General features: G+C 36.2%; 1 protein-coding gene across 3 annotated transcripts; it reads left to right on the top strand.

Moving 5' to 3' along the window:
- Nucleotides 1–24,372, top strand: LARP7 (La ribonucleoprotein 7, transcriptional regulator). Of its 3 annotated transcripts, none has more exons than XM_082389657.1 (13): nt 1–172; nt 6,047–6,257; nt 6,751–6,851; nt 6,934–7,017; nt 7,150–7,314; nt 7,393–7,486; nt 7,563–7,913; nt 8,001–8,145; nt 10,036–10,187; nt 10,987–11,042; nt 14,485–14,644; nt 14,895–14,986; nt 19,005–24,372. In XM_082389657.1, the coding sequence occupies exons 2-13, from the start codon at nt 6,056–6,058 to the stop codon at nt 19,083–19,085; spliced, it is 1,683 nt and encodes a 560-aa protein (XP_082245783.1). In that variant the 5' UTR covers nt 1–172; nt 6,047–6,055; the 3' UTR covers nt 19,086–24,372. The 3 variants fall into 3 exon arrangements, with proteins under 3 accessions (XP_082245783.1, XP_082245782.1, XP_082245781.1); XM_082389656.1 differs by having other exon boundaries at nt 7,566–7,913; nt 10,987–11,105; XM_082389655.1 differs by having other exon boundaries at nt 2–172; nt 10,987–11,105.
- Nucleotides 24,373–24,500: the final 128 nt, after the last annotated feature.

The raw sequence follows: 24,500 nt of genomic DNA on the forward strand, positions 1-24,500 counted from the left end.
GACTGTGACGTAAACAACGGACGCACAGTCGCTGGGCCTGGCTTTTCCGAGGCGTACGGAAAAACGCTGTCGCTCCTCCTATGACGCGAAAACAACTACGACTTTAAGGATCGGGAGACGTGAAGGACTGAAGGACGCAGTCTCTGGCCGTGTATTTTGGCAGTTGGACGGAGTAAGTTCTAAGTGGACTATAGGGTCGCCCAGGTTGGGTGAGGTCTGAATTCCTCTCAGTCCTTTTTTATGCAGCCCATTCTATCATCTGTCCTCACCCCGCCCCCTCCCATCAACCCATCAGTTCGCTTGTCCTAGTGCTCTGTGCGCACGCGCAAAAGTCCTCCGGCAGCCCTTGTAGTTCCCAATTTTCAGTGATTGGGGGCGCGTGTTGTCCGGTGTTGGAAGGTTCGGGGCCGTCCAGCGTTTGGCGGCTTCCGTGCGGAAGGACGGGTACCGAGAGGGGCAGTAGTCAAAAGTGAAATTGCTTTACTTCACAGGTTCGAGTATTGCTGGCTAAAAGATAGCGAATGTGAGGACTTGTATTTTAAAATTAAGTCATTTTCTTTCTCAGAACTTTAGTCCTTGTCATTCAGAGAGCTGAAAATCCAGTTACGGAAGGAACAAATAATAAGCGTTAAATAGTGTACTGAGTACGTTAATAGACTTACTTAAGGGAAAACAGATGGTGGAGAGGTGGTAGTGGAAGGCTAGAAAGAGTAAGATGCCATTTAACCTGGGCCTTGAAAATTGTATAGGAGTTTATAAGGCAAGGAAGACGAGAAGACTCATTTAAAGCAAAGGCTCAGAGACAAGAAAGTGTTTGGGTACTGCTGAATAGTCAGCTGTGACTAGAACAATGGTTCTTAACCTTTTGGGCACACCATTTCCTTTTAAAACATGATTTAAAAGCTATGGATGAGCCTCCCAGGAAAATGCATGTACATGTCAAAACGTTTTGCTACAACTTTTTCTAAGAAAAATTGTGGAAGACGTTGAAATGGCCTATATATATATTCATACACACATATATGTGGTGTCTTGTCTAGCTCACTGTTCCAGGTTATCTCTGCCTTTCATCGTCACTGAGCTATTTTACAATTGTGTAAGTTGTAGAAAACAATAATGGAAATCAGTCTTGCAATTATTGCCTTGATTAGTATTGCAATCTATTTTAACAAATTCATTTCAACATTCCTGATTGCTTGTACTTGTGCGTGTCTAATTTTTGAGTTCTCCTTTGAAAAGGAGTTTTTGAGTAACTCCTTTTAACCAGGAGTTTAAAACTCCTGGTTTTTAACACTTGACTAGTTCCCTGGTTAATTGCTTAAATAAAATCTTTGATACGTGTTCATTTTATATATGTAGAAGGGTCATGATTTCACCTTTTCTTTAAAATTTATCTTTTGAAAATTTCATGGGATTCACAAGAATTCTTGAAAAATATCGCCAATTCCATGGACTTAAGATTACGGATTTCTGAGTCAGAACATAGAGCGCATGGTAACAGGTTGCAGAAAGGTCTACTAAAAGGTAGGCAGTGTGGGAGTCAAGCGTACCTGAGCTTACTTACCCAGCTAGTTTTAGCCAAGTCACTTAATCTTTGAGCCTTTGTAAAAAGAAGTTAAAAGAACCTAGAGGGATTATGAGGATTTAAAACAATGTATGTAAAGTAACTGGCATCGTTACACAGTAACTTTTATTTGTTTAAAGCCCATGAAACCAGTTTGTTCATTTAACAGTTTTTCAAAACTACAGATTATGTTACTAGAAGGTGCTGAGGAGTTTCTAATGTTGAAAGTTTTAACGTCAGAGTCAGAAAATTAGATCTGTGTTTTAGACAAGTTACACAGCTTCTGTGAAGGATGGATGACTTCTAGAACAATTTATAAACGAGTTCCATATTGTTGTGACCGTAGTTGTGGAAAACACTGGATGGAGATAAGAGCCATTCCAAAGGCTGAATTGATAGGACTTAATAACAGATTGGTAAATGATAAAATGATAATAAATAATAATGCTTACATATTATTGAGTGTGTGCTATATAGCAGCAATGGGAAGTGGTTTATTTATTTTGATTCTTACAACAACTCCATTATGCAGGTATAATTTTTATTTACATTTTATAGACCGTAGAAAGGTGAGGTAACTTGCTCAAAATCCATACAGCTAGTAAATAGCTTGATTGGTTAACTAAGTGGAATATGTCATCCTTAAATAAAATGAGGATGGTGAGAAGAACAGTCATGGGTAGGAAAGATAATAAGTTTGATTTGGAATGTATGGAATGACAACACACATATTTGTTATCATAGGACATTGAGAAAGTAAACTATGAAGATCAAAATTGTAACAAAAGTACTGCCATGTAACTTCCTGATCTTCTGCAACCATTGTGTAGGGAAGCTAACTTGTACCATAGCTTGTTATTTCCTGTTTAATTCATGTCTTCCCCTAAAGTGAAGGTGTATTTGATTATCTATAGAATATATTTTTAAGATTGAAAATTGCAGGTGAGTGTTATTCACACTAGGCAAGATTTTCTGAACTTAATTCTCCAAGCCACAAAAAAATCTTTAGGAGCAGGAAAGAAGGAGAATCTGGGCTGAGATATGAGAATGATGGGAAAAGTCTGATTTCTGGGACAATTGTGACTTTCTGTGCTTATGCAGTTCTGTCCACTGTTTCCTTAGATGGTGGCTTTGATGATGCAAAGAAATGGAGAGCTGGTAGTCTGCCCTCTATAATTTGTAGTTTTTTCAGAAGGGAAAGTTAGCGTGGATCCTGCTGTAGTGACAGTCATACCCTACGTTTGTATTTTGTTTATAATTCTACCCCCTAACAAAATAACTTGAAATACTTAACACTTTACAGTTTATTGGATCCTTTTAGATATATTATTTAACTATTCAACAAATGCTGAGGTTGTGATCAAACTGAAATCTCTACCTTCATAGTGTTTATATTCTAGTGAGGCAGACAGGCAATAGAATTATAATTCCAGGTAGGGATAAGAGGATACAAGTGTAGAAAGTGGTGACTGAGGGGGCGGGTAGGGTTAAGGTTGGCCGGGAGGGGATATTTTAGATTGGGTGAAAGAGAAAGCCTCTTTGAGAGAGTGACATTTGCAGAGACCTGAATGAACAAGGAAGTAATCCCTGCAGGTGTGGCAGGGAAGCTAGAGAGCCACAGGAGCAAAAGCCTTGAGATGGGAATGGCCTTAGCTTGTTGAAAAAGGAACAAAAAGATGGTGTGTTGTGGTTGGAATGAGCACCCTGGAAGAAGTTGCGAGTGATGAAGTTAGAGCGAGATCCCCGGGCCAGATGGAATAGGGCCTCTAGGCCACAGGAAGGATTTTGGATTCTATTCTGAGTGTGATAAGAAACCTGTGGAGGATTTTGTTCAAGAGATTGACATTTTATTTACATATTTAAATGATTATTCCAGCTGCTATCTGGAGAATTGATGATAATGGAAGAAGAGTAGAAGCAAGCAGATGTTAGGATGTGTTTGCAGAAGTTCAGGCAAGACACCATGATAGCTTGGAACAGGTGGTTGTGATGGAAGAAATGAGAAAGATTCATATTCAGTATGTGTTTCGAAAAGGTAGAGCTAACAGAAATGCTAATGAATTGGCTATGGGGTGTGAGGAAAGAAGAATTAAGAAGGATTTCAGTGTTTTTGCCCTCTCAGCAATTTTGTCACTGGTGTTTTCTGAGGTGGGGAAAACTAGGCAAAAAATAGGTCTGTTAAAATTTGAGAGTTCAATTTCTGCCAATTTAAGCTTGAGATACACAAGAAATAAACAAGTGAAGAGGTCAAATGGACAGTTCCATGTTGGAATGGGGAGCTAATGGGAAAAGTCAGGGCTGGAGAAGATAGATTTGTGAAACATCAGCATAGAGCCAAGGAGCTTAAAGCCAGACGCCCTCTGAAAGGAGGTCTGTGTAGATAAGAAGGGGGCTCAGGACTGAATGCAATCCTAGGCAGCATGTAAAGGTAGAGCAGAGTAGGAGGGTCCAGAAAAGGAAATTGAGAAGAATACTCCTGGAAGCTAAAGGAAGAAAATGTTTTCAGTGAGGGAGTTACCAACTGCAAATGCTGCTGAGAGGTCCGGTAGACAGCGGAGATAATTGTTTTCAGTTTCATTAGAAAGGTGGAAAGGAGAGCCTGGCAGGATGGGTTGGAATGGGAGTGCGAGGTGAGGACTGTGGTTATGCAGCACTGAATGACACCTGATTGTCTTTCTAATGATTAATTCTGACATATTCCTCCATTTTATGAGTTATGCTAGCATCATCTAAATAAATACTTCACTACTTGTATATTTAAAAAATTGGTGCTTAGCCAATCAGCAGAAGCCTATTCTAAAAATACCAGAATACTCTTCTATTGACTTTGGTGAGAATGCACATTTAGTTGGAGATTGAAGTGAAATGCATTAATGGCTTTGTGCCCTCTTACTGGATGTCACTTTGAAACACTATTTCTGTTACTGTCTGCAGCATCACTGCTGCAGTGACAGATTCTAGCTGACAGTCAGACTCGGGAGACACAAATAGGCTTTAATCTAATACTGTGTTTACTGAGCTTTAAAGGATACAAGGCAGAAGATACAGTAGGGACAGAATCTTCATCTCATCTGGAGGCCTAGCCCCAGCATTTACCCAAATCCACTGCTTCCCCTGCCCCCAGTCCCCCCATCTACAGTAGACAAGTATGGCTTCCACAGATAAAGGCAACGGTGTTTTGGGTCACCTTGATATGTAAAAGCTTTAGCCCCTTTGCCCACCAATCTATTGTGTCATTCTGGTCACAGCCTTAAGGACTGCATACCAACTAATAGCAGCTCCCAACCCAGTGCGACAGAGGAGACAGATGAAACTCTCCCCATTTGTCTTAACGCTCCTGTTTCCAAAAAAAACCATGTTATGGGAGACCGAGGTTATTCTTAGGCAAGGCTGCATCACCCCAGGCCTCATGTTAAGTCTTTGCTCATCTACTCATTTTTGTGTGCATACCTTTAGTGATTCAACTAAGATGACACAATTCATTCAACAAATTTTTGAATGAGTACTGTGTACCGGCGACTGGGGGTTCACCAGTAAGCAAAAGAGACAAAAATCTGATTTCATCAATCTTACATTCTAGGAAGGATAAAGAATAAACAAATGTATAGTAATGTTAGAAGGTTGTAAGTGCAATAGAAAAAAGACTGGAGAGATACAGTATCTGTCCAGAACTTTGCAGTTTTAAATAGAGTTATGGGAGATCTCACTGAGGTGACATTTGAACAAGACTTCAGCAAGTGAGGAAGCAAGCCATGTTTTCTAGGGGATAATTTTAGAGAGAATAGCAAGTTCAAAAATCCCTCAGTTGAGTTTGCCAGCTGAGTTGTAGCTACAGCTAGAAAAGCAGCATGGCTAGAGCGGAGGGAGCAAAGAAGAGGCATGCACAGTCCCTTGAGGGATGAGGGGGTGGAAAGTTGCCGCCCGGGAAATAAACACTGGGACAGGAAGGTCACCTGAAGAAGAAATGGTGGATTCTGTGGCTTAGCAGTTGAATTCTGCTTCTAGTAAACAAATTAACATTTTTAAAAATCAAGAATCAATTTTTATTTCATTAGAAGTTGTATTTTAAAATGCGAATAACTTTTTTGAGGTTTTTTTTAAATGAAGACTGTTTCAGTCCCTAATGTTATACTTTGAGATATAAATGTAGACATAAATTATACTAGGATGATCTGGTTCTGCAGTTTAAGACATAAAATACTGAAGCTATGCTCCATAACATAGGAGGTAAATTATTTTAAAAGTAAAAACAAGGCCAAATGAGAAGTGAAGGAGAAAGAACTAAAAAAAAAAAAAAAAATTAAACACGCAAGGCCAATGAAAGTTTCCTCAGCTGATGGTGAAAATGTCTGAAAAGTGTTCCCCTGAAGTTTGTTCTCTGGCAGCCAATTTGAGTCCATTTCCCTTCAGACAAAGGCTAAACTAAACATTTTTTCTGTATTACTAATTACTTGTACTGAGTTGATATTTACCTTTTCCCAGTTAACAGGAATGGAAACTGAAAGTGGAAATCAAGAAAAGGCACTGGAAGAGGAAAGCACTGAAAAGAAAAAAGAAGTAGAAAAAAAGAAAAGGTCTCGGGTAAAACAGGTGCTTGCAGATATTGCAAAGCAGGTGGACTTCTGGTTTGGAGATGCAAATCTTCACAAGGATAGATTTCTTCGAGAGCAGATAGAAAAATCTAGAGATGGATGTAAGTTTGCTTCAGTGTATAATTGAACTAGTTTTAAGAGGTGTATCTACTTCTAAGATAGTGTATGTAATTCTGTAATGTAGTGTATATAGCATCAAATACACTGTACGTTTTTGTAATGAGTATAATTTTACGAGAACTATTGTAGCTCACTTTTTATAGCCTTTATATTTTTACAGTTAAAGACTCACTGGGCCTCTAGCAACTTCAAAGCAGATTAACATTTACCACATATGTTTGAGAATGCATTGAGGTATGTGCAGGATTCAGACAGAAAGGCGTTTTACCTAGTCCGCATTTCAAAACACCTTGACTAGTTTTGAAGGGAAATTGTATCAATTTTGTGTTATAAATGTAAAACCGTGACCAGTAGGGCTGTGCCTAACTTAAGGGGCAGATTAAATTCATCCCAGGTACCATTTATCCTGCTGGTTTATCTTTTTAATGTTTTATTTTTAATTATATTTATTCACTTTAACTTTGTTTTCATTAGATGTTGATATATCACTTCTCGTGTCATTCAACAAAATGAAAAAATTGACCACTGATGGAAAGTTAATAGCCAGAGCACTGAAAAATTCAGCTGTTGTAGAGGTAAGAATTGTTACAACTTACTATGTCACATAATATTGTATTAGTGTTTATACTAATTATAACCTTATGTACTGTTTTAAAGCTGGATTTAGAAGGCACCAGAATCAGGAGGAAAAAGCCTCTGGGTGAGAGACCAAAGGATGAGGATGAGCGGACTGTGTATGTGGTAAGCCATTTTTCTGCAAACGCTCAGAAGTGTCGTCCCCAAAAAACAACAGAAACATTTTAATACTCAGTAAAGTAAAAATTTATTCTAAGATTTAACATTTTATTTAATATTGCTTCTAATTTATCATAGGAATTACTTCCCAAAAATGTTAATCACAGCTGGATTGAAAGAGTATTTGGGAAATGTGGCAATGTTGTTTATATAAGTATACCACATTATAAGTCTACTGGAGATCCAAAGGGATTTGCCTTTGTGGAATTTGAAACAAAAGAACAAGCAGCAAAAGCTATTGAGGTAGGTCCAGAACCTAAAAGAAAGGAAAAGAAAATTACCAAGTGTTTTAAATAGTAACAAAATTTTATTTCATTTCAGTTTCTTAATAACCCACCAGAGGAAGCACCAAGGAAACCTGGTATATTTCCCAAGACAGTGAAAAACAAGCCCATTCCTGCCCTTAGAGTAGCTGGTGAGTTATTAAATATTTTTAAAGTAGATGTAGTTGAAGTAAAATAATAAATAATAAAAAGATAAAATTGTTACAGAAGAAAAGAAAAAGAAAAAGAAGAAGAAAGGCCGAATGAAGAAAGAAGACAGTATCCAGACCAAAGAGTCAAATATGGACACAAGCAAGGAAAGTGGCTGTAAAAAAAGATCGAGGACCACATCTGAGGGCTCTGAAGTAGAGGTTACTGAACCCCAAAAGCCTCCCACAAAGAAGAAGAAAAAACGAGAAAGAACTGAAGTATCCAGCTTACCTTTAGGCAAAACAGGGAAGAGAAAGAGAAGTAGCTCTGAAGATGCAGATTACCTAACTCCCAAATCAAAACTTAAAAAAGTGGCTCAGAAAGGCAACATTAAAAAAGAAGCTTCAGAAGTTTGTAAAGAAAACAAAGGTATTTCTAACTTTAAGCTTACGATTAGATAAATAAGGTTTTCTTTTTTTCTTAACTCACGTCTTTATTTCTTGTTATTTAATTTAGAATTAGAAGTCTCTACTGAAGAGGAAAAAGACACTGGAGATATAAAAGATGGATCCCTCTTGAAAGCAAAAAGAAAGCATAAGAAGAAACATAAAGAGAGGCATAAAATGGGAGAAGAGGTTATACCATTACGAGTACTATCAAAGTAAGTCAGCGGTACAAATTATATCGTTGGCAGTTGGCACACTCCATCACCATTGCTAAAGTGCAATTCCAATTTGTATTGAACAGAGTTGCATATTAGCAACAGTAATGGCCTGAAGCCATGATCTGCAGACAAGTTGCTATAACACAATTGGGGTTTAAAAAGGAACCACCGCACTAAAACATGGAAGCACTTATTTTTTATCAAGTCACAGCAAGTGCCTCCATGTTAAAGTAGAGGGTGTTCCTTAATAGATTTAGAAGTACAGCTTTAATGTACCATAGACCAGCCATTCAATTAAGTACTCCTGAAGTTTTCTTGAAGTTAAAATGAAAAAGGAAGACTTACCATCACTAAAACATGGAAGCACTTACTTTTTTAGTTTCAAAGCAAGTACATCCACGTTTAAGTGGTGGGGAGCCCAGTCTTGGGAAGAAAAATAAAAATCATGAATGTCCTTTGACCTGTAAAGGAAATTTAGAAAATAATCTGGGATCAGAACAAACGCATCAGTTTGGACCTGTCGGACAAAGCTCTTTTAAGTTAAATTAAGTAAAATTTCACCGTAAGGATTATATATTTTTATCCTTTATTCAAAATTAAACAAGCAATGCTGTATTTTCATTATTTTATTTTCAGAGCTTCATTAGTAGCCAGTTTCACCAATTTATCCTACCTATAAAAATAGATCTGAATCCTTGAAAAAGTGTCGGTTTGGGGACACCTCCACTGAAACATGGAAGCACTTACTTTTGTTTTACACAGCAGGTACCCCCATGTTAAAGCAAAGGGGATCCCCTTGGCTTCTGTAGATTAGAAAGGTTGCCATCTCGAATCCGGAGGCATAATTTGGATTCACTTCTACTAAAACATGGAAGCACTTACTATTTTAAAAGTCACAGAAAGTACTTCCATGTTAAAGTTAAAGGGAGTCCATCTACTCAAGGGGTGAGAGATAAGTAGAAGAAAGCAAATGGCATACCTTTTAGAAGAGAGTTTTTCTTAACCTTCCTGGATTACTTTCCAAAGAATCCAGTTTTCCTCTTGGAGGGTTAAAAGGCAAGGACTTTGGGTACTTCTATTTATACTATTCTTAACTCCTGAATTCCTTTTGCCTTTTTATCTCAGAGAATCATTACAAGAGCCCTTTGTTATTCTAATGTATCAGCTCTCAGGGAATGTATGGTCCTGGGTGGGTCTGGATACTTTTTTTTTTTTTGAAGTATACAGATGTCAATGTTAACAGCTAAAACCATTACCACAGATATTCTCCTCTTTAAAAAAAAAAAAAATCCCCTATCTGCTTGTTTGATGGCATAGATTAGGGTAACAATGAGTGCTCCTGCAGAGCCAGGCGAGGCATTGTGTTTCTATCTGGAGGAGCTCTAGCTGTTTGAAGAAACATCTTACACGTTAAATGTATGTAAATAAATAAATTGCTTCCATGGGGTGTTTTTTTCTTCTTAGAAATTCCTTTTGATTCAAGTAAATACTAAGGAATGTTGTCTCTCAAATTGGAAGCAGTTTAACAAATCTTTAAATTTTAATTTCTCATTTTTTCCCCAGAGTTGACTGACTTTTCTAGTAAATGTTACTAGTTAATTAATTCAATACTTTTATTTTCATCAATTCATATATTTGAAACATACTCAGGAATTGAATCAGCAAATATAAAACATTTAATCTGAATGTTGGGGCAAAGGGAACTCCCCTTTGCTTGTTTGCCAGATGGACTTAGAACTCAGGAAATAATTTGAGTGTAAGTGTTTAAAGAAAGAAAGGTTGGGAGGAGGAGTGATTGTAAGTTACTGAATGTCTGTATTAGATACTTACATTTTATTTCATGAGCTGTTGTCACTATTTTAAAAGTACAGTGTTTTTTCATTATAGGACCGAATGGCTGGATTTGAAAAAAGAGTATTTAGCACTGCAGAAAGCTAGCATGGCTTCTTTAAAAAAAACAATATCCCAAATAAAATCAGAGTCAGAAATGGAAACAAACCTTGGAGTACCTACTAAGTCCGAAATGAAAAGTGAAAAAAGTAAGCATCACTATGATAGTTTTTGTAGCATTATATTGTACTTACACTAAATGTACTTTCTGAGTTATTATATGATAAACTTTAGTTTTAAAAACTTGATTATACAGTGGTTGTTATTAGAACAATTACTGATTTGTCAAGTTGTCCAGACATGTGATTTATTCTTAACATAAGAATATTTGAAGGGTTCATTTTAAACAGAATCTTTTTTAATCATATAAATTTTCTCTACAGTTTTCATTATTAATCAAATTTAGTAATGAGTGCCTAGTTTGAGTTGAGCAGGTTTGTATAAACAAAGATGATAATTTCTCACCTGACGTGTTATTCCTTGGTATTAACCACAAGCAGGAACAAATTAAAACAAGATTTTCGTGAAATCTTCAATATTAGGATATATTTTAAATTCCTCTAAGTTGAAAATATAAATTTCACATTTGAATTGTAATTTATATGCAATATTCTTATATATTATCCTATGCCTGTTTATTTCTTCACTGAGTAAAGCACTTTGTTACTTGGTTCATTGAAAAGGAGCTTTTTTTTTTTTTTTTAAGGTTTTACAAGTGCTCTTCTAATGGTAAAAGTTTGCATTTACAGTAATAAAGGCTTTTGTATTTTACTTCATGGTAATCTGCAATAAATAGTATAACTTACAACATAATGACTTTATGAGTAAATTTAAATTAATTATTTAAATCAGGCTGAGAAATCATTATTGTTATTCTAAAGTGGGCCTCCTAAGGGTTAAATTATTAAGTGTAAGAGATTTATTTCTGGTCTTTTTCTTTTCAAACAGCAGACAGTGAAGAGGGTGGTCCCCAGGAGAAGGTTAATGCAGCAGGACCACAGTTTGTGAGTGGTGTGATTGTGAAGATCATTAGCACTGAGCCTTTACCTGGCAGGAAACAAGTCAGGGTAATGCTTTTGAATCCCCAGGATAGTTGTTTCTCTTTCCTCTAAAAAACTCCCCCATGTGAAGGTGTTTTGAATATGGAAAATGGAGCAAATGAAATTAGAATTTGTTCTCTTGTGGTAAATTGCTTATTGGTTTTGATTCCATAATAACCCTTAAGTTTGACTTGAAGCAAATTCTAAAGACTGAAATTCCTCACTGGATCAAATTTACAGCAAACATAGTTTAATCCATTTATTATAGGAAAAGTGCAATTTGTGCTTATTTTTACTGGTGCCCTTAATGGTTGTTGTATAGTTGGATGAGGAAACCATACTATAGTTATTATAACTAATAAGGTAGATAAAGTAAAATGGTTCCCAGTATTCATTTTTAGGGGACTTCCTCTGTTTTCAGAAAAATCTAGAGAAACTAGATTTTAGGAAAATACTCAGTGCTAAAACTTTTTTAAAGATTTAATCAACATTAGAGTTGGTTTGAAATTATGTTTAAAATAAAATTGTAATTATCTGCCGTTGTCTGGTTTGGAGCAAACTAGAGAATTTGTAATTTGTTTTCATTAGAGCTTTTAGCTTTCAATAGATTCCTAAAAGATTTTGTGACTTAAAACAAGTCAGAACTATTTTGGAATAAAAGGGATAATATGCATATTTTTCACTTACCATGGGCTTAGTTTATTTTTGTCTGTTAATGAATCCTCTTGGGAATTGAAATTTTTTTCCTGAAAGAAAGGCAGGGTTTTTTTTTTGGAGAAAAGAGCCTTTAAAATTTTTATTTTTAAAAATTTTTGGTATTTTTAATCCATGCTGATTATTTTTAAAATTTGGAACAATTACATAAAAGTGTAAACTATTTTGCAAAGCTCCAAACATTTTATATGTATATGCAAATAAATCTTTATTTCTACACAATTTACACTTTAAATTACTATTCATATGGTACTAGTCTTCTTTTTTCACTTTATAAAGTTATCTTCTACAGCATTTTGTACCAGCACAGCAATATTTCTTTCTTATTCACATATTCCTTTGAGTGGGAGTACCCTATTTTATTTACTTTTAAACCTTGTCACCCATTTAGGTAAGACACTTTCTTTTTAAACTATGTAACATGTTCTGTAACATAGCAAATATAAAAGTCTTATACTGACATCAGCACCATATAGTATATTGTTTTGCTTTTGCATAGACTCTTAGCAGTCACATTTTTTAACTTGCGTAACCATTAAGGTTGCTCATTGTAACCATCTGTAAGCACTCTTTATCTGAAACCCTATCCCCTAAAATCCTGTAGCTGTCACTAACACATAAATTTAGATTCTCATTACAGTATTAATGAGGAACCTGGTCAATCCCCAATTGGTATTACCAGCTTGCATTTCAAAGTTTGGTCGCAGTATAGATTTTCAAATAAGAAGGATAAAAAATTGAGGATGTAAATGCTGCTGTGGTTAGTCAGATTGCAAAAGATTTAACAGAAAAATTACGCAAAGTTTGTTATTTGGAATGACTGACATAGGTTTAATTATATTTATCAAATAGCTTTTATTATCTAAATGGTAATTATGTCAATTACAGATTCTTCATTTATGATCACCAAAATCGTAAAATAACTGCATTAACCAAGTTAGTAATTACTTACATTTTGCTGGAGCAAAAACTGAGCTAGGATTGTTACTGCTGTCTGTGACTTGCCCATGTGATTACCAGGTTAATTTGTCATTCTAAGAAGGGTTTTAAATCCGGAGATTAGCCTGACATTATAATGGATATTTGGTAAATATCTTTTGAATTGTAGTAATCTAATCTGTCTGATACATCAATTATAAAACTCTCACTACTACCAATGAATACATTAAAATTTCATCACTTCATACCCTATTTTTCTTGCTTTGTGTCTAAATTTAATAATGATTAGATAGACAAAAGGGAAGAATTAGCAGGTATATTTCTCTCCAGTTCTCTTAATTTTTTTTTCATTGAATTAGCATACATTTATTAAGAGCCTATTTTGTGATAGGCAGTGTTTTAAGTGTTGGGATGAATTAAGATTTAGTCCCTGGCTTGTACATAAGCACAGGTTTTTACTACTTATTCTTTATTATTAACTGATAAACTTTTCTTATGAAAAAATATTTCCAGGTATTGCTCAGTTCTTTTTGTAATTCATACGTTAAAAATCCAGTGGCTAAAAGTAATCTAGGGAATTCTCTGGCAGTTCACTAGTTAGGACTGCGCGCTCCCACTGCCGAGGGCCCGGGTTCCATCCCTGGTCAGGGAACTAAGATCCCACAAGCTGCACGGCGGGGCCAAAGAAAATAATAAATTTTTTTAAATAAATAAATAAAAGTAATCTAAATTAGTTGTGCCTTGAAATTTTGGGTTAAAACTAAAGGAGGTGAGGTGGGTAAGACTTTTTTCCCCCAGTTGGGAACCTTCAGTTATTTCTTTAGCTTTATGAATGGAAGTTGATGAATTAAGAATTAGTGTAACATTCCTGCATAATTGCATTGCATACACTGTAGAACCTGCTGTGAAAAAAAAAAAGACTAGGAATGCAGGAATCTCGTTAATTTGCCCTCACAGCAGGCCCTATAGGTAAAACTTTTCCTTGCTGTGTGACTCAACTTGTTTAGAAGAGGATGCTTCGGTATTTTATCAGAGAATAAAAGCTCTTGAGCTATCTGTATTCCCATAGACTACTTGGGAACTACTTTGTATGTTCCTTGAAACTTTTTTCACAAGTGGTTATAAAAAGTTTACATATATTTTAAGTCATAAGTGATTTGGTACAGGTGAGTGGAAACACACCTTCTTCCTTAATCCCTTTTCAATTTTGTTTTTAATTTTACTCTTTAACTACACCCAGACTTGGAAACCTTCTTCTGAATTTGGGGTTGTATTTGTACATTCCACTCTACAAAACTCTTTTCCTTATGCAATATTCCCATTCCAGTTAAGATTTTAAGGATGCTGTTGAAGGAAGGAAAGTTATTATTGGAGTTGATGTTAAATTGGTTCTCAACTTTGTCCAAGTCACTTTTTAAGAGCATTCGTTTTGGGGGGTTTTTTTCTTTCTCTTTTTTTGTTTTTTTTGGTTTTTGGCCGCACCCTGTGGCTTATGGGATCTTAGTTCTCCGACCAGGGATTGAACCTGGGCCCTCAGCAGAGAGAGCACAGAGTCCTAACCACTGGACCGCCAGGAAATTCCCCATTTGTATATATTTTAGAAGAAATGTTTGATATAGGATAGTTTCTTCTCATTTTAAATGACATATGGCAAAATTTTATAATAGATTCTAGTACAACCATTGGAATAATTTTAGAATTATATTGAAACATTTTTATTATTTATTTTAAGCCTTTCTAAACTCTAATGCAGGATACTTTGGCAGCAATCTCAGAAGTTGTCTATGTTGATTTGCTGGAAGGAGATACAGAATGCCATGCTAGATTTAAAACTCCTGAGGATGCTCAAGCAGTAATAAATGCATATACGGAAATTAAAAAGAAACACTGCTGGAAACTAGAGATTCTTTCTGGTAAAACTTTATAGAACATTCTTTTTAACAATTCTTATTGTGGGGTGATTGTTTTATAATTTCTGAGTTTGGCTAATGAAACTACGTTGTTGGGTTTTTTTGGTACTATAATATGCATAAAGTAGCATTAAATAAAATCAGACAACTATTCCGGTTCTGTTGTTGACAGTATAAAGCCTTGACTATGTTTCTTCATCTGTATCCTTATGATCAGCATTTTTGTGGGTTTTTTTGTTCTGTTTTTTTTAAGGTGACCATGAACAGAGATATTGGCAGAAGATTTTGGTAGATAGGCAGGCCAAACTTAATCAGCCTCGTGAAAAGAAAAGAGGCACTGAAAAGGTAATCAATTCATATTTGTTTTTTTTATTTCTCTAGATTTTGAAATATACGAAATTAGAATTATTTTCCGCACAAGGGTACATAATTTTATCTTTTCTTAAAAAGAAAATAGTGCTGTAATTTAAATTTCTGGCTGCTTTCATTTATGGCTTTGTGGTGAATGATTATTTAAAGATTGTCTTAATGGTAAAAAACACAATGTATTTAGATTGTACTTTTTAAAAATATGAGCCTCCAAGATAAGATTGAGAGACTACGCATAACATTCCCTGTTGCAACGGTAAGCTTTATTCCTTTTTCTCTAGACTAGCTGACAAGTGAAGAAAACAAGGTTAACTAAGTACATTAAATAATTTATAGCAAGCCTCTCTTTCAATACTTTTATTTTAAATGACACTAAATTTATCAGATATTTATTGTTGCTAGTAAGCTGTCTAGTTTATTCTTTTAAAACATTATTATACATGTAAAGGTTAGAACATCTTAAAGTGCTTAGAATAAAATAGGGCACATAATAACTGTGCCCTAGTATGTACACATAATAACTGTGCCCTATTATGTGCACATAATAATAGTAATATTACTAGTATCAATTTTTTAATGTATATTGTAAAAATCGGTAAAATATGGAAAGATGTACGTACATCCTTTTATGATTGATTAGCACTTGAAAGGTCATACTTCCTGTGTTCTAGGTTTGTTGCTTTAGGGTCCTATTTATAAAATTCTTTATTTTTTTAATTGGAAAATCAAGTTTTTTTCATCAGCGTTACATAGCCTAGGATTCATTGGAATTTAAGATGATTTAGGAGGAGGTTTTCTACTGGTGTTTGTTAATTCTGTTTCTGTGACTGTGGACTGAATTTGCTGAGATGGGAAGGCCTCCCATCTTAAGGACTCTTTCAGGTCCATGAGGTGTTAATTTCAAAGCCTGCTTGAGAGTATTTAAATGTTAAAATCATTAATCCAGAACTGACAACTGAAATGAAATCATTTTGTTAAATAATACTTATCCTTCTAATTGGTGTGAAATTTCATTTAAATTGTATATATTTTTAAAACTAGAAATCAGAAAGTTCGTTTTTCAGAAAGATTCCATCTCCACAAATTAAATTTGAGACAAGAAAATAAACATTGACTTAGGGAATTTTATAAATTGGGTTGGAAAGCAGTGAGTAGTTCTGTCATTGACTGGGAGAGTTCTCATTTACCTGTTACACCATCAGGTTTATCATACACATGATTTGTGTGATAAACCTCTGAAAGTATAGAATCCTAGCTAAAGCTATGGATGTAACTAGAAATGAAAAAAAGGTACCACACAGAGAAGCTTCTCAGAGGAGAGGGGGGTTAGACCATAATTTAGTTTACTTCTTTGTTAATTTATTTAATTAATATTTTTGGTGCCAGTTTGTGTTAGCCACTGTTCTAGGAACTGAGTATATAGCTGTGAGTAACAAAGTCCCCTTCTTTGTTGAGGCTTAGAGGTAATATATTAATAGGTCAGATGATGACATGTGCTGTACAGAAAACTCAAAAGTATAATGGGATACATGAGATGAGATTGTCTGGAAAGTTCTCTCTGCAAAGGTGACAGTAGAGGAGACCTTAGAGAAGTGAGCAAGCAAGCCAGGAAAATTTAGATGCACAGCTTTCCAGTCCGAGGCAACAGAAAGTGCAGAGGCCTTGGGACTTCCCTGGTGGTCCAGTGGTAAAGAATCTGCCTTCCAATGCAGGGGACAATGGTTTGATCCCTGGTCGGAGAACTAAGATCCCACATGCCGTGGGGCAACTAAGCTGGTGCGCCACAACTACTGAGCCCGCCGCCTCAACTAGAGGGCCCGAGTACCACAAACTACAGAGCCCATGTGCTCTGGAGCCTGCACGCCACAACTAGAGAGAAAAAACCCCGCATGCCACAACTAGAGAGAAGCCTGCGTGCCGCAACTAAGAACCGACGCAGCCAAAAATATAAATAAATAAATAAAAATATTTTTAAAAAAAAGAAGAAAGTGCAGAGGCCTTGAAAGGAGATTGTGAGACTAGGAGGGCAGTGTAGCTGGAGTACTGGAAGGAAGCATGTTACTAATGGAAATTAAGTATTTAGAAAAAATTAGCAGCCAAAAGTATAGCATAAATACCTCACTGACATGCCAGCCTACCGTTTCCACAGTAACGTTATACTTGGTCGATAATTGAGTGAAAGAAAAGCACTAATAAAAAATCCTGGTTCTTATTTTCACACCTTGGAGGAGAAGGCTACTGGGGACACTTTCCTAAGCTCTGGTCAGTTTACACAGAATTAAAAGATGAAAGAATTGGTCAAAATATTTTATTTTCTATGTATGATATTTTTACCCATAAAAATCAAGTACAGTTAAGTTAAATTAAGACCTCTGACAAAAGATCAGTAAGATGAAGGAAAGATCTGCCAAAAGGGGTCTGATTCATTCTACCCAGACCAAATCTTTGTAGTGTACCCTATCACTTTGAGCACGTTGGTAAAATTAGATAACAGGTACTGGAGACACAGTAAGGCTTTTCTCATTTCTCTTTAGCTTTTAAAGCGTATTTGAATTTTGTAATGTTTTTATCAAAATGTTCTTTCCTTTACAAAGTACTGATAGGTCAGATATTAAGCAGGTATAGGTAGAATTCATAAAATTTGTGAAGAGCATATCGGTGTGACAGTTTTAAACACTTACATTTTGACTCACTTCACTGATGAAAAGGCTTTTAGTTTAATCTGAAAGTGATTTCCTGCCAGTGGCCACTTATCACCAGTCTAAATAAACTATTTTAATGAATACTCATTAGAATCTGTGTTTTTAAGAGAATACAATTTTCATTTCCTCCAAAGCTAAATAAGATACCTTAAGGTTTTTTTATCAAGAAAGCTTCTGGAATATATAGATATTTTAAATGTTCTTCTGCATTCCACATAATTTCATTTGTCTTCTTTAAAATTTTCAAGTATTTATGTAAGGGTGTAATTACTAAGTACTCTTAATAGCAGTTTCTTATTTGGAATATTTTTTAAATTTGTAAGCAAACCTTTGTGTAGCACTCAGCCCAAAATATGCTGTCTCATTCAAATAATATATGAATTTTCAAGCACCATATAATTATTAAAGACCACACATCATTTAAGAAGTGTCTTGATAATTAATACTCAAGCCCAAAGGGCTATGAAACAACAAATGTTGGTCCTTAAGCCTCCTAAAATGTCAAAAAAATTACCAGCATGGAATGTTTTTTTTTCCTAATTTTATATTGGAGCATAATTGATTAACAATGTTGTGTTACTTCCAGGTGTACAGCAAAGTGATTCAGTTATACATATACATGTATCTATTCTTTTTCAAGTTCTTTTCCCATTTAGTTTATTACAGAATATTGAGGAGTGTTCCCTGTGCTGTATAGTAGGTCCTTGTTGCTGGAATGGTGGTTTTCTTTTTTTTTTTTTTTTTTTTTTTGGCTTCATTGGGTCTTCATTGCTGTGCAAGGGCTTTCTCTAGTTGTGGTGAGCAGGGGCTACTCTTGGCTGTGGTGTGCAGGCGTCTCATTGCGGTGACTTCTCTTATTGCGGAGCACGGCCTCTAGGGTGCGCAGGCTCAGTAGTTGTGGCGCACAGGCCTAGCTGCTCCGCGGCATGTGGGATCCTCCCGGACCAGGGCTCGAACCCATGTCCCCTGCATTGGCAGGCAGATTCTTAACCACTGCGCCACCAGGGAAGCCCTGGAATGGTTATTTTTAATTGAAAATTTTTTTAGTAATCTGGAACTAAAATGAGAGGATCTTAGGTAACTCAAAGACTTAATATCTATTTAATAGGCCATAATCTAGACAGTTCTCTCTGTAACTGATTTGATCTAAGCTTAATTATCTCATTTGTTTTCTTCTTCCCCTTTTTAAGAAGTTTTATTCAAGCTAATAGTTATGAGATTTTTCTAGTCATAATTATCTTTCTCTTTTTAGGTATCCAGTACATTCTAATTTCTGATTTCTTTCTCTGTAGTTAATCACTAAAGCCGAAAAGATCAGACTCGAAAAGACTCAACAAGCAAGTAAACACATTAGATTTTCTGAATATGATTGAAAAAAACATTTTGGTTCACCTCTTAAGAAAGATTTCACTGGATGCTAGAGCTCTTCTTAGGGAATTCTTTTTTTTTTTTTTACGGTAGTAATGTGTAATGAATGTTTTTCTAAAACCTACATTTAATTAAAAGAAATAGTTTTGTTCTTTAACTTGTAAAGAAGACTTGTGTCCAGAGACAATTACACTGTATACCACAGTTTTTTCATTAAACATTGTATTTGTTGAAATTATCTGATATAAATCAACCTCAGTGATTTAGAAAATAAATGTGTTTTGAACATTATCTTTTTTCCCAAACATTATCATTAATTTTGCTGTTTTGTATTTACAAAAACAATAACTTTTGCAAAAATAATAATACTACATAAATAAATAGTTTAGGAAAAAATGGTTAACAGAGAACTCTCACTGTACTTATTATTTTGTAGCTTGCTTTTTCCATTTGAAACATCTTAAATACTTTTTCATGTTGATTTATGCAGAGACATATGTGTGATATTTCATTCTGCTTATTGCACTTTGCCTATCTGAGCTTCCACTGAACAGACCATATGAACTGTTTCCAATTAAAATGTTAAGTGAGTTTGTTTTCATAAATGAAGCTAATAAACATTTTATTTTGGTTAGACAAAATAAAATGTACCAGATGCTGTGAACACAGGAAAAAAAAAAAAAATCTAGGAATCAGCCTTAGGCATAACCGAAGTCTGTCATTTTATTTGGGAAAATCACAGAATGGTATGTTGAAGGCCTTCCCAGAACTGAACTTGCAGGGCATATACGTGACTGGCATCTTAATCTCTCACCAGGTATCAGGAAAGTACTCTGGACAGCCCTGGGGTTCATTTTCTTGGGCTACAAACCCATTTTTAGTTCCATCAGCGTTGTCCAGCAGTGAGGGACTAATTTGGCTGTCCCTTCTATGCATTGTGGGAAGCAAAGGATCAAGAATCTATTCACTCCTATGGGCCAAAAATTTGAGGAGATTGGCTACATCACTGGTTGGGATGGCAACAGCTTATCAGTACCAAAAATAGGTATGCTGGGGCTTCCCTGGTGGCGCAGTGGTTGAGAATCTGCCTGCCAATACAGGGGACACGGATTCAAGCCCTGGTCCGGGAAGATCTCACATGCCGTGGAGCAACTAAGTCCGTGCGCCACAACTACTGAGCCTGTGCTCTAGAGCCCGCGAGCCACAACTACTGAGCCCACGTGCCACAACTGCTGAAGCCTGCATGCCTGGAGCCTGTGCTCTGCAACAAGAGAAGCCGCCGCAATGAGAAGCCCGCGCACCACAATGAAGAGTAGCCCCCGCTCGCCGCAACTAGAGAAAGCCCGCACGCAGCAACAAAGACCCAACGCAGCCAAAAATAAAGACAAGCAAATAAATAAATTTATTTAAAAAAAAAAAAGGGTATGCTAACAGGTTGCCACTGACTCACTAGTTTTTCTCTCCCCATGAAGGAAAGCTAGCATACACACTCGTGAAGGAAAAGAATGATCAATTAATAGTTGCTAAACCCTCTTGTGAGGATTGTGACTAAATATGCTCCAGTTGTTATAGAATAATCAAAAGTAGGTGTATGTCTCAAGAATTGAGTTATTCTCAAGGAGGACTGTCATAAGGTGACTTCGAAGAGGTTATCAAATAAAATTTCAAAAATTCTCCTCTTGGCAGTATTTAAAACGAGAAGCAATCATTCAACAAATATCTGTGTTTAGACACTCTTGCCCTCGTGGTGCTTATGTTTCAGCAGTAGATAGAGAAAATAAACAAAAATAAGTAAAAATCACACAGTTGGTTAGATAAGTCCTAGGGACAAACGGAAAAAGGTGGAGGAGGAGAAAACTCTATTCATTCATTCTTTCATTTATTCTTTAATTCACTTAATTAAAGGAATACTTATTTAGCCCCTGCTATATATCAGACACTGACACTATAGACATTAGAGATACAAAGAAGAGGTAAGGAAGGTCCCCTGCCCTTGAGGAATTTACAGCCTTGGGGAAGAAGACAGGCAAGTCAACATAAAGTTGCAATACAATGTAAGTGACAGGACAAGTTACTCCAGATATGGGATGGGTTCCTGAAAGCAAAGTCATAATTCTGCATGACCTTTCAAGGTCTCTAACCTTTGATCCTTTGGGTAAGTGTATTACCTTCATTATCCAACACTTAGTACCTAGTAATTGCTTAGTAAGTATTTGTTTAATTGAGTTTAATTGAATGTGTGCTTCAGGATGTTCCCCAAGATCAGATGCTGATTTAGTTGCATAAAAGATGTTTTCTTTTTCAAGTTACTGATTCTCAGTACTCATGTTCCTTTTTTTTTTTTTTTTAATGTCTGGGAGAACAATTTCTCTTGGCCATCGCTCTTTTTTTTAAAAAAAATAATTCTTTATTTATTTATTTTTGGCTGTGTTGGGTCTTCGTTTCTGTGCGAGGGCTTTCTCCAGTTGCTGGAAGCGGGGGCCACTCTTCATCGCGGTGCGCGGGCCTCTCACTATCGCGGCCTTTACTGTTGCGGAGCACAGGCTCCAGACGCGCAGGCTCAGTGGTTGTGGCTCATGGGCCCAGTTGCTACGCGGCATGTGGGATCTTCAGGGCTCGAACCCGTGTCCCCTGCCTTGGCAGGCAGATTCTCAACCACTGCGCCGCCAGGGAAGCCCCTCCTTTTTTTTTTTAAAGTGCCTACTACATACCTGTCTTTGTGCGTGTCAGTGGGGTTTCCTTCCTTAACTGCGATGCTAGTTTTATTTAAGCACCTTGCAGTAGCTCAGTACCACTGTCACAAAGAAAACCTCCATGGTCATTGTCTTTTTTAACCTGTTTACTGTGTTACCTCAGTGAAGTAGGTGCCACTATTATCACCACTTCAAAAATGAAACTGAAGCGCTTGCCCAAGGTCAAAATAGCTAACTAGTCTAGGATTTAAACTCAGTTTCTCCTACTCTAAAGACCACATATTTAAATGATTAGAACACCTCCCTTTCTCCCGATCTCTTCCCACTTTTCTTCCTTTATTTCCTTCTTTTCAGCCAATGTTTTGCCTCTCATAGTAGAGATGTACTGCAATTTCTTGTAGTTGTCTGCTTTATTTTACTACTAAAAGCAATGCTGTGTGTCCTCCACCTTTGTTGACGTGTGTGTGTGTCTGCAGTATAGATTTCTGGAATAGGAATTGCAGGGCAGAAATATATTTTACATAGCATGACTGAAATAGTCCAAAAACGCTGTACAAATTTTCACTGCCAGCAACAGTTAACTACATTCTTGTAAATATTTTCTCCCATTCAGTCTCTTGCCTTTCAACTTGGTTTATGGAACATTTATTTTACAGATATTTTATATTTTTACAGAGTGATATCTTTTTTTTTTTTTTTTGTCTACACCACGTGGTTTGTGGGATCTTAGTTCCCCCACCAGGGAACCCAGGCCCGTGGCAGTGAAAGCACCGAGTCTTAACCACTGGACCGCCAGGGAATTCCCAGAGCCATATCTTTTAATCTGCTGTTAACAGAACATGATTTCCCAGTCTGAAACCTGTGAATCCTGTCTTTACCTCATTTTTTGATTTTGATATCCAGAAGATAGAGACATAAGCAGAGCTCTTTCTTGAGTTAGCATGAGTGAGTCCATTCTTTGCAGCCAGTACAACCTTAATGAAAAGGAATATCATTCTTTAAAAAATAAATCACACTTTTTTTTAGTCTAGGTTCATGAGTTTTTAGGTAGTAGTAATTTCTCAAGAACTTAGTAGACTTCCTTGATTCCAGAGAATTCCACATGCTAATAACCACATCCTTGGTCTTTTTTAAGACATATTTCTGTGCTATCTTACTTCCTTACCTCTCTCTGGATTTAAGAGAGATGCTGTGACCAAGTTATACTATTCATCTAAAATTTTTTTCCCCAAATTTCCATAGTTTTTTTTTTTTGACCATTTTTTAAAATTGAAGTATAGTTAATTTACAATGTTGTGTTAGTTTCAGGTGTACAGCAAAGTGATTTATATGTACATACATATATATATATTCTTTTTCACATTCTTTTCCATTATAGGTTATTACAAGATATTGAATATAGTTCCCTGTGCTATACAGTAGGTCTCTGTTGGTTTTAAATCACACGTTTTTGAAAATGCCTTAGGAAGTTTATAATACAGAAAAGCAATTGGAATGAAAAACTAGAAAGGAGTCACGCTAGGAAAGAGTCAACGCTGTCACTTGTACTTAGTCCCCACTTGTCTGTTGACCTTCTTAATGATACCACACAAACAAGGCTGCCTTTTTCATATTGAGGCACAAGTCATGCACTGATGGCAACATTCGCATAGGTTACAATGTGAATTGTGTTCTTGGATTTGTGCAGTGCACAATCTGCCCACCACATGTGGCAGCCCACCATACGTGGCAGCCCAGTGCACAAGGATGTTCAGCTTTTTGTATTTGAGAATATTCTTCCACTGCTGAAGGAAACAGAACAAAAAACTAACATTCTTACAAATCATCACAAGTAGTCCAGGTCTGGGGTGATCCAAACCTAGAGGTATGATTTGTAATATAGACCAAATCATCATCTAAGTAGAGGCTTCAGGGGCAGGAATTAAAGTAGGGATCTCGAAAGGTAGTCCACCGCCCTGAGATTCTGAACTACTATAGGACAGTATTAGTTTTTCATTATTATTCTTTCTGTAGCCAATACTTAGAGCTATAATCATAACTATATTCCAAGGGTATGGAATATATGTTACTGGAAGGTTTTAGATTTGTTTTATCTTGACTAAACACGGCTTGGTCTTAAGAAAAGTGTTGTGTTTTTGGTTTTAATCCTACAAACCAATGAGGAAATATTAAACAACTTAATAGAAAAATGGATGAAGATTAGGAAGTATAAATGGCCAATAAACATAATGAACAGACCCATGAACTCATTAATAATCAAGAAAATGAAAGTGAAAATAAAATGAGGCACGCTGCCCTTTTATGGGTCGATTAGATTGACAAAATAAAAAAGATTAGGGCTTCCCTGGTGGCGCAGTGGTTAAGAACCCGCGTGCCAATGCAGAGGACATGGGTTCGAGCCGTGGTCCAGGAAGATCCCACATGCTGCAGAGCAACTAAGCCAGGGAACCACAGCTACTGAGCCACGTGCCGCAACTACCAAAGCCCACGCGCCTAGAGCCCGTGCTCCGCAACAAGAGAAGCCACCGCATTGAGAAGCCCGTGCACTGCAACTAGAGAAAGCCTGTGGGTAGCAACAAAGACCCAGTGCAACCAAAAATAAATTTAAAAAAAAAAAAAAAAAAAAAAGATTAGTATTATCCTGTATGGTCAGGGATAGGGGTAAAGGGGTAATATTATATACTGTATTGTGAATTGATAGAACTTTACCACCATGCAACTGGAATC

Source organism: Balaenoptera borealis (assembly GCF_965194805.1).
Source record: "Balaenoptera borealis genome assembly, chromosome: 4".
NCBI classification, from domain to species: Eukaryota; Metazoa; Chordata; class Mammalia; order Artiodactyla; family Balaenopteridae; genus Balaenoptera; species Balaenoptera borealis.